The sequence below is a fragment of the Leptopilina boulardi genome, unplaced genomic scaffold (assembly GCF_019393585.1).
Source record: "Leptopilina boulardi isolate dan_hultmark-lab unplaced genomic scaffold, ZJU_Lbou_2.1 LbouV2_50, whole genome shotgun sequence".
NCBI lineage: Eukaryota > Metazoa > Arthropoda > Insecta > Hymenoptera > Figitidae > Leptopilina > Leptopilina boulardi.
The window spans coordinates 29,035-38,952 of record NW_026137995.1 but is presented as its reverse complement, the minus strand read 5'-3'; the positions used below and the strand labels follow the sequence as shown (position 1 = coordinate 38,952).

At 27.3% G+C, this 9,918-nt stretch overlaps 1 protein-coding gene across 1 annotated transcript; it reads right to left on the bottom strand.

Moving 5' to 3' along the window:
* Window positions 1-489: 489 nt before the first annotated feature.
* Window positions 490-3,868, bottom strand: LOC127289745 (uncharacterized). Its single transcript, XM_051317866.1, has 4 exons — window positions 3,735-3,868; window positions 2,906-3,363; window positions 2,641-2,809; window positions 490-617 (listed from the first exon to the last, which is right to left on the bottom strand). The coding sequence occupies exons 1-4, from the start codon at window positions 3,796-3,798 to the stop codon at window positions 505-507; spliced, it is 804 nt and encodes a 267-aa protein (XP_051173823.1). The 5' UTR covers window positions 3,799-3,868; the 3' UTR covers window positions 490-504.
* Window positions 3,869-9,918: the final 6,050 nt, after the last annotated feature.

Sequence of the window (9,918 nt, the reverse complement as noted above, 5' to 3'; positions counted from 1 at the left end):
TGGCCCAACTTAAAAAAAAAAGCTGAAAATTAATTACAAACGTGAATTAATTATTAATTACACAATTAACACATTATTATTGTGAAGAACATTACATAAACCTTAAACTATTATTATTAAACGCAATTGTCGACATACATTTTAGAAAATATTTGACGCTCGCTGGGATCGAACCCTGACCTAACGCACCGCAGACTAATACGCTAACCACTAGACTATACGCTCGCATGTGAAAATAAATGAAAAATGATTTCATAAGTTGCGACCCAGTAAAAATATTTTTACTTTCTTAATAATTCATTAAGAGTCTTAAACGGGTGATAGAAGCCACAAAATAATAAAATACTGGAATTAGAAACAACTTTTTATTATTTAAACAATGATATTTGGCACAAAATATTATATGACTCAAAAATAGTTTTTTTACCGTTTAACGTTTCGAAAAAACTAATATAAATATTTTATATTAAAAAAATAAATGTGTTATGAATATAGTGTAAGTAATCAACGTTCCTTTCGGCCTCCTTCACGATCAACAGCTCGTCCCAACCAAGTGCTTAATTCACTGCTTATTTGTGACTCTGAAATAGTGCCGTTGAAAAAATCCAAGAGTACATCTGCAAAATATTTTTAAAATTAAAAGTAAGTGATAAGCAATTAAAATTACTTAGTATAAGACAAAATCCGTTAAGCTAATGGATCAAAAATTAAAGGTTTTTTGGATGGGGCTAAAATTTAAAAAATATTTAGTACAAAGGGTATGTAATTTATCCACCAAATATTATTTTTATCAAAAAATTTAATAAAACATGTAAGTAAAATATTTTTCACCCTAATATTCATCAGGGATTACAGTACCTTTTTTCCTTAAAATAGAGAAAAAGGTGAATAATTTTCTAAAAATAAATAACTAAAAAGTGACAACAAATTTACCCAAAACACTTCAGTAAATCAAAATTATCAAAACCGTTAAATATCTATTTTGAAAAAAGTTCTAAGCTCAATTTTTGAAAAAAAAATTATTAAGAAAAATTTAAGTAAAAAAATTGTCAATATTGAAACTTAAAACATTTTTTTAAAACAAATGAAAAATCAATTTTAAAAAATTATTGTAAATTTTAAACAATTAATAATTCAATTATTCCATATTTCAGTCGATTAAAAATTACATTGTTTTACATTTTAACCAATTCATAATTCAATTTTAAATTTTAGTCAAGTATAAATTCAATTATTACACCTTCCAATTGATTTAAAATTCAATTATTTAATATTTTAAAATTTGGAATAATTAAATTTTTATTTGATTAGAATCCGTACTAATTTAATTAATAATTTTTTAAAATTTCAAATTTGGAGTAATTGAGTTTCTAACTTCTTATTTGAAATAAGGAAATAATTTAATTTATAATTGAGGAGCCGGATCGTAGAACCGATTCTTCGCTCGAACTCACGCAGAAGTATTGTCCGCGTGTCATTGCGACGACAAACATGGCTGCCTTTTTACATTCTCGTTGCGAACGAAAGTACGGTTTCGCTATTTTCCTCGTATTTTCTTTATTTATATTCGAATCAGTTTGAAATTGTGGGAAAAACTTCCTGATTAGTAAAGGAAAAACTTTCTCGCGAGAAGTTTTCATAATTTGAAAATTCATCGCATACTTTTTTGTGTTGAAAAGTGAAATTCCTCTATTTGTAAATGACGTCTTTTAAAATTTTTTAATAAATAAATAATGTGATTTTTCAAAATTTTTTATAGCTTGTAGGCTTCTGTTGTGTATATTGTGTATGCTTAAAAAATTTCACAAAATTTCGTCAATATTTGACCGAAAAAGGACGATATATTTATTAAAAAGTAATTTATTTTCGAAAAAAAAATTTTTCAGTTTTCATTTTTTAGTACTAATAAATTACATTTTAGAAAAAAGTTTCAAATAGATAAAATATGTATTTTTTTCTTCTGCATAACCTAATATTTTTTAAATATTTTATTTATGAGTTTTAAAATTTGATGGTATAGTGGAGGGGCGGACAATACTTCTGCGTGAGTTCGAGCGAAGAATCGGTTCTACGATCCGGCTCCTCAATTGATTAAAATTTGAAATAATTAAATTTTTAACTAATTAGAATGTAGAATATATGAATTTATAAATTATTTTTATTTAGAATTGAATTTTTATTTGATTGGAAAGTAGAATAATTGAATTTTTAATTAATTGGAGTTTGTAAGAATTGAATTTATAATTTATTAAAATTTGGAATTGATTTTTCAATTTATTAAAATTTAAATCATTAAGTTTTCAATTGATTAAATTTCGATTTAACTGAATTTAAAATTGATTATTATTAATAATAATGGATTTTTTCAATTAATATTTGGAGTAATTGAATTTTTAATCACTGATTGTATTTTTAATAGACTGAATCTCAGAATTGAAGAATATAAAAAAGATAAATTCTGAAAATAGGTGAAATAGGTGATAAAATCTAAAAAAAAAGTTAAAGTCTGTGATCCCTGATATATGTATGTATAATAAGCTGCTTCTATTAAAAAAACCCACTGTCGACTGTTGTGATCGATCCACTGTTGTGATCGTTCACTTGAAAAATTTTGTCCAATATAAAAATAAAAAATATTACCTCTCATTGTCTTGTAAGTAAATGTTTCATTGAATGCCAAATTATTTTTTCCTCTTCCAAGAGCGCTGTATGATTGTTGAATGGGTTTTGCAATCAATGTTTTTAAAATGTTTGGTATAGCTTCTTTCAGGTTTGCAGATCGTCGAGCGGAAACTGACATTATTGATTTCTGGAAACAAAAATACATTATTTTGAAGTTGACATTGTTTAAATTTCTGTGTAAGATATGATAATTTTAATATTTAAAAAACAACTTTAAATTTACCAGTGCTTCTATTTTTTCCGGACTTCCCGACACTTCTAAGTCAAAAGCAGTGAAGACTTCTGGATCGTCCATTGGTAAGGCAACTTCTAATACCTCAATTTTATCTTTTAAATCAAATAATAATGGCGTATTGACATTTTTCCCAAAAGTAGTTTCAATTTCACTCAATTTTTTGGTAACTTTTTTTATCAGTTTTCGTTCAAAGCTACGCGCAGTGAGGATTAAACAATCTTTTATAGTTTCAACTAGCTCGTCAATATCCATATCTATATGAGGATTCTTACTTCGAGAAGTTTTTTGATTTTCATTTAACGCTTTTGTCTGTTCGGATCCAATTTCTCCATTTATTTCTTCGTCAGCGTTAGTATTTTCTGTATGATCGTTCTCCTCAATATTTTCCCCTGAGCAATCGGGTTGTGGTTTATCAATGCTCATATTCACAACAGAATCTTGTTTTTCTACAATTATAAAGATAATATTATTTTACATTTACAGTTAAATTAGAAATTAAATTATGTATTAAAAACATAAAATTATACTTTTTCCATACGTATTGTTTTTTTCTATAAATTTTAATCCACATGTACTCCTACTGATTTAATTTGATTACATAATTTACAGCCATAAATTATTATATTAAATCTAGGACATATTCAAATTTCTTGAAAAAAATAAAAGCCTATCTAATTTTTCTTTTATAAATTATTGAAATAAAGTAATTATTCTTGTTGAAAAGGGTCAAAAAAAGAATACTTTTCTGAATAATAAATATGACGTTAAACTTGAAAATTCTGAAAATCGACACAATTAAAAACTGTAATAAATTTACCTGCATGCTGAGAAAGAGATGAACCATCACAATTTTGAGAAAATTCTTCCTCATTCAGCGACATTTTAAATGATCAGGTTTAATTTGAAATTAAAATTTATAGAATCCTCTACCCTCTGGTGTCCACTATATTTCTCTACTCTGAAGCATAAAAAGATTTTTATTTATTAATTATTAATATTTTGTATAATTAAGCAAGGAAAAATTATTTTAAAAAATTGTTTTATTTTTACTGATACATACTACCCAGTGGACCAAAAACCATCATTGTTCGAAAAACGTTCCTGAAACGTTTTTAGAACGTTTCATGTCGGCCAAATAAAGTACCAAAAACGTTACATGTTTTTAAAACGTTTTAGGAACGTTTTTCGAACAATGATGGTTTTTGGTCCACTGGGTAATATCTGTCCATTAAAATTAATTAAACCTAAAAATCCATATATAATCACTATACCTCTGTATAACAATATTTTGTGTCAAATAGTATATTAAAAATAAAAAAAATATATTAAAGCTCAATTTATGTGACAATAACATGAACAGTTTAATAATGAGAATCATAATAATAAATAAATAAATAACGAAATTTTTTGTGCACATACAATTGTATTCCTAACCTCAAAATGAACATTATACCCACTCTACCAATATTATAAATGCCAAAATAATGTTAAAACATGAAAAAGTAATTAATATATAGTGATTATTAAAAAGTAAACTTACTTTCTTCAACGCAGTTTTCAGAAGATTGTAGAGAAATTCAAACAAAACGATAAAAAACGAACAATGAAAAGGTGACACTTCGCAAAAGAGAATAGATCTTATGGTAACTGACGATAAAGTATCTTTTCTCATGGAGCGTCACATGTGTGTCAAGATGATCCACCAATAATTTGAGTAGAAAAACGCGCTAAATTTAAAAAAAATTCAAATGGCCAATCAGAATACGCGGTTTCCTTTAGATCGAAATTGAAACATTTTCAGGGCAAAAAGGAAGTTGCTGTTTACAAAGCACGTCCGGTCGTCATCCGCTACGCCATTTGGGGTTTTTGTGTGTGACTGCAGATGCAATTTGAGATAAAAAGTTATTTTACGATTCTTACCTTCCAGAGAAAAATCACAATTAATTTCTGTGTGTCTTGTAAGTATATACAATTAATTTCCATATATACAAATAAAATGAAACTAATACTAAAATAAAAACTTTATTTTACAAAATCTTTGCTCATCAAGACGTCAATTATGAACTGGAAACATTTAAATTAATTTTTCTGAATCCAAAGTCCTGAGAATAATTTTGAGAAAAAAATTGTATGTTGAAGTGTGTTAAATATCAAAAAATAACCTCAAACTAAAGTAGTACATTCTTGATTTCCAGATGTTTTTTTGCATTATCATTGTTTTTGAAAATGGCAAAAAACGTCAATGGGAAACAATTTACTCATGCAGTAGTAAATTTTACTCGTGAAGAAAAGAATCGACATCAAAATGTGGATCTAATTCCGATTATTTGGATTGATAAAAATCAAGCAACGTGTTCATACCCAAAAAAATCTCAGTATAAGAATTTACCAAAATGGGTTGAAGAAAGCAAACCCGTCCTAAAATCATGGATGCATTTACAACCAATTGAGATAATTAAAAGAACCAGTAAGTATAAAATTAGCTTTTAGGTTATTATTTACGCCTGAAAGAAATTATAAATAATTTTTTTTATTTTATAGCTTCATACGAAAAAGGGATTAAAAAATTGGAAAGATATGTAGAGACTCTTGATTGTGGGAATACAACCACCGCAGAAAGTGCAACTACCGATTCTGAGGAAGTGACTCAGCAGGCATACAGGTCGAACATTTTGGAACAAATTAAGGAATCAGGTAAACAGGGTAAATGCTTAAGTTTATTCGTGTAGAAAATTATATAGAAAACCTAAATTTTATTTAAAGAATAATTTTTATTTTCAAATAATTTAACATAACTATTAATCATAATTCATTAATTATAATTTACTTTTTGTGGTTTTTTTTAAAATTCAATTAAACTTTTGTGTGCCCCAAAGACTATTCGAAATCAATTTATTTAAATTTCATTGTTCGCAAAATGAAAATAATTTAAATTCCAATACACAATTTTGTTATTCTTTAATATCAGATTGTTTTTTTTTTATTTTAAAAACAATTTTATTAACTTTTAGTCACCTTATTCAAATTCTAAAACTTATTTTTTTCTGTTTACAAAAAAGTACCGCAATCCTCTCTCTAAAACTGAATCAGTGAAAATCCACTGATTTCTAATGGCTCTATTCTCACGATTTTAAACAGTGAAATTTCACTCATTGGCCATTTAAAAAATGACTGAACTTTTCAATAATGGTTATTGAAATTTTCAGCTATTTTTGAACGACCAATCAGTGAAAAATGACTGAAATTTCAAGTGTGGATTTTCACTGATTTAGTTTTAAAGACCTTGTGATCACAAAACAAGTTGATTAATATAAATTTTTATAAATTATTATTATTGCGTAATTAATTTTAGCTTCTAATGGAAAATCAAATGAGTCCGAAGAAAACGGAGAATTAGACGAAATCGTTCCAGGTATAATAATAATAATAATAATAATAATAATACATAATAATTTAAAAAATTTTAAGTTTCTTAAAATATAAATTTCTCACAATTTCTTAGACTTGATCGGTGTCAAAAAGGCGTTGATCCAGATGTTTTTAACTTTGAAGGAGCAATTGAAAGAAACGTATGACGGTATTGAATATGACGTATTAAGGAAGTTAGAGCTTTTCGAAAATAAAATCATGTTAAATTTGGGACGTCCGCTCGGAAAAGGTTTAACAGAAGAGTTTGGAAAACTTGAAGTTGATTTCCCGATTTCCGAAATGGAAACTTTCGAATTATTTGATCAAGCTTTGTTAACAAGCTCAGACAAGCAATTAGCTTTGGTAAGAATATTATATTATTATATCCTCAACAGCACTGAAAATTTTCTAAAAATTAATTGAATGTTTACTTGTAATTTTCGAAATACTTAATTGCAAACTTCAGTGAAAATTGTGTATAAATTTAAATGTCTAGATTGAACAAATATTTTGCGCAAAACTTTCCTGAACATTTAACTAAAATTTTCGCCTAAATCATCTTAGAAGAAAATTTCAGTTAAATATTTTTTCAATCTAGACATTTAAATTTATACACAATTTTCACTAAAGTTTGCAATTAAGTATTTCGAAAATTGCAAGTAAACATTCAATCAATTTTTAGAAATTTTTCAGTGCTGTTGAGGATATAAAATAATTAAATTTAGTATATTTTGTTTTCATTGCTTTTTGTTTAATTTAATTTATTTTTCTTATACTCATATAGAAAGCTGTTATGCATTCATACGGCAGATCAAAAAAAACAATTCCCGAGATGATCCGAGAAATACTGTCGAAAATCATAGAAAAACCAGTCCAAATTCAATTTTCAGGCGAAGGAAAAAAGAAAAACAATGTGGTTGTTAAAAAAAGTTTTAACGCAACTTGTACATTTAAATGTATGAATGGTAAGAATCTTTCTAATTGTCAAATTATATATTTAACTAAAATATATTAAATTTTAAACAAGCTTTTAATATTTTACACTTTTTGAAATATTAAAAGTTATATTTTATTATTTTAAAATTACGTGTTTCTTTTAGAGTTTTTAAATATTATTTTTATAATTCTTAAAAATTATTTATAAAATATACTTTTAAAAAAAACATTTATAAAGGATAATTAAATTTTCAGATGTCATCAAAAGTTTATTGGGTGAATCAGCAACGGAGAAGACAATTCGTCAGAAGACAGGAACATGGTTGAAAGGAGCTCACGATAGAAAGGGAGGTCGACATGCGAGATTCATGAAAAATGTTACATCGTAATGCATCGAATTTGAAAGTTGGTTAAAATTTTGACAGCACAGTTTTAAACTTAATTTTATCATCTTTTTTTCAATAGAAAATATTTTTGCAAAATTTTAAACTCAATAAAAAGCTCCTAAATTTGAATTGGGTTTACCTTACTTTTTGCCTTAAAAAATTTATAAAAATTTGTACGGTTATCCTTTATTATAATTTTAAATAAATAAATTTTAAATTTATTACAGTTTAAAAAAATTATTTTATTGTCTTTATTTATTTACTGATATTTACATGCATTTGAAAAAACGAACAAAAATTACACAAAAAATAGGCTATAAAATATTTTACAAAAATACGAAAAACACGATGGAAAACATATCAATTTATCAAACTATTTTTATCCACAAAATTATTTGAATAAATTTTTTAACGCCAAAATTTAATTTTTCAAATTTGCATTTTCTGCATTTACGAAATCGAATTGTGTTTCTTTTATTTTTTTATTCTCGACGCAAAAACACGAAATACTTTTGATTCTCAGTTTCACTGAAGTTTCGAGTTTATTTTCGGAATTTGAACCCCCGCAGACGTTTTTTATTTTTCTTATTTTTTATTTTCAGTTACAACAGTTTTTTTCATTTTCGGCATTATTTCCACGAGTTCTGAATTTGAATCTCAAACGATTTCTTCTTTCTTCGAACTAAATTCCTTGGCTTCTGAATTTTGGTTTTCGAAAAAAATTATTTTTTCCTTCAACTATTCTTCTTTGCTTCCAGTTTAAGGATTCTCAAAAAATTTCAATTTTTTTGCTTCGTTTTCCGGATTTTTCTCGATACAAATTTCTTTCACCTCCAGAATCGCTTCATCGGTTTCAAACACATTTTCTTGACATTCAAAAATTACATTTTCGCAAGTTTTGACTTTTTTCGCTTATCCGAAATCAGTGGCGTAGAATTTGTTTCCTTCAATCCTTAGAAAATTTTCCTTAAATTTTAAACACTCGTCTCGGGGCACTCAATCTGAAGTAAACAATTTTTAAGTTTTTAAATCATTATTCACAATTTTTGACTATCCGTTTTTTAATTTTCGATTTCTCTATGACACTTCGATTGTGTTTAATTTCTTTTACTTAGGGAACAATTTTTCCAGCCTAAAAGTCAATTTAATTTTATTCTGAAATTAACTGTGTAGCATTGTTATAATATAAGATTTTTCTTGAACCGACATTAATATACATTTTGTTTTAATTTCCGACATGCTGACAGTTTTCGGAGACTTTTCAACACAATTCAAACTTGAAATTTTGTAAATTCCCATTTCTTTCGAATTTGTTGGTCTTTTGAAAACGCGGCTAACTTTGGAGACATAAAAACCTTCCATAACCAAATTTTTCAAAATTAAGTCATCATTTTTACAGGATATTTTCGACACTTGAAAAAACTGACCATCAATCAACTGAACAAGGTTATTCGGGTATGTGGTACCGATTTCAAAATTTTTGATTTGAATGCTAGAGTACAAATTCGAAGAGGGCTTTTTGTTTTTCTTTTCTGCTTTGCTTATCTCTGGATAGCGAAACATAGTTGCTGTTTCTGCTGATTCAATTTCGGACATTCGCCTAAAAACTTGCGAGACTACATTGATTCCCGATCTTACCAAGGACTTGATTTTTCCCAGGTAATTTTCGAATGGGAAAGCAGAGTACAATGACAGAGGACCTTGCACAGTTTTTGCATCATGGGACACATGTTGTAGGTTATGGGCGTTGATAACCTGGGATGCTTTTCCATAGAATTTGGGCATGTCGGAAAAGTATTCTCGCAAAAAGTTGTTTGCCTCATCCACTCGATTGAGAACTAAATCTCGACTGTGCAGGATTCTGCAAGCACAATGTAATTTCAAAAAGTGAGAATATTGATCGGGGGGTAAGGCATTTCGGAAAACAACAGGACCTGCGTACAACAAAACAAATCTAAACTGCGTTGCCTTCCAATTTGGTAGCTCATCTAAAATAAAAGTGTTTCTCTGAAACTCTGTTGGTACCGAAGGCGATATTTCCATCAAGCAATCAGAGAGAATTTTTCGTTTTTCAAGTTTAAGCTTGAATTTGCTATTTATATTAGACAATTTTTCCAGAATTACTTTCATTCCTCCATCACAAAGCAGATGCATGCTGTCAAGCAAAACATCATCAACCGGATTCAGTTTCTTTATTCGTAAAAGAGGTGATTTTTCACCTGGAAGATGATGTTCGGGTTGACTTTGGTCTTTAAAAGATTTTTTAGTGCG

What these genes read in the sequence shown, in the direction of transcription:
- LOC127289745 (XM_051317866.1), bottom strand. Translation starts at nt 3,798, where the DNA reads ATGTCGCTGAATGAGGAAGAATTTTCTCAAAATTGTGATGGTTCATCT. An exon ending in ATCTCTTTCTCAGCATGCAG is followed by an intron (nt 3,364 to 3,734) that starts GTAAATTTATTA and finishes TTATAATTGTAG; the next exon opens with AAAAACAAGATTCTGTTGTG. An exon ending in TACTTACAAGACAATGAGAG is followed by an intron (nt 618 to 2,640) that starts GTAATATTTTTT and finishes AATATTTTGCAG; the next exon opens with ATGTACTCTTGGATTTTTTC.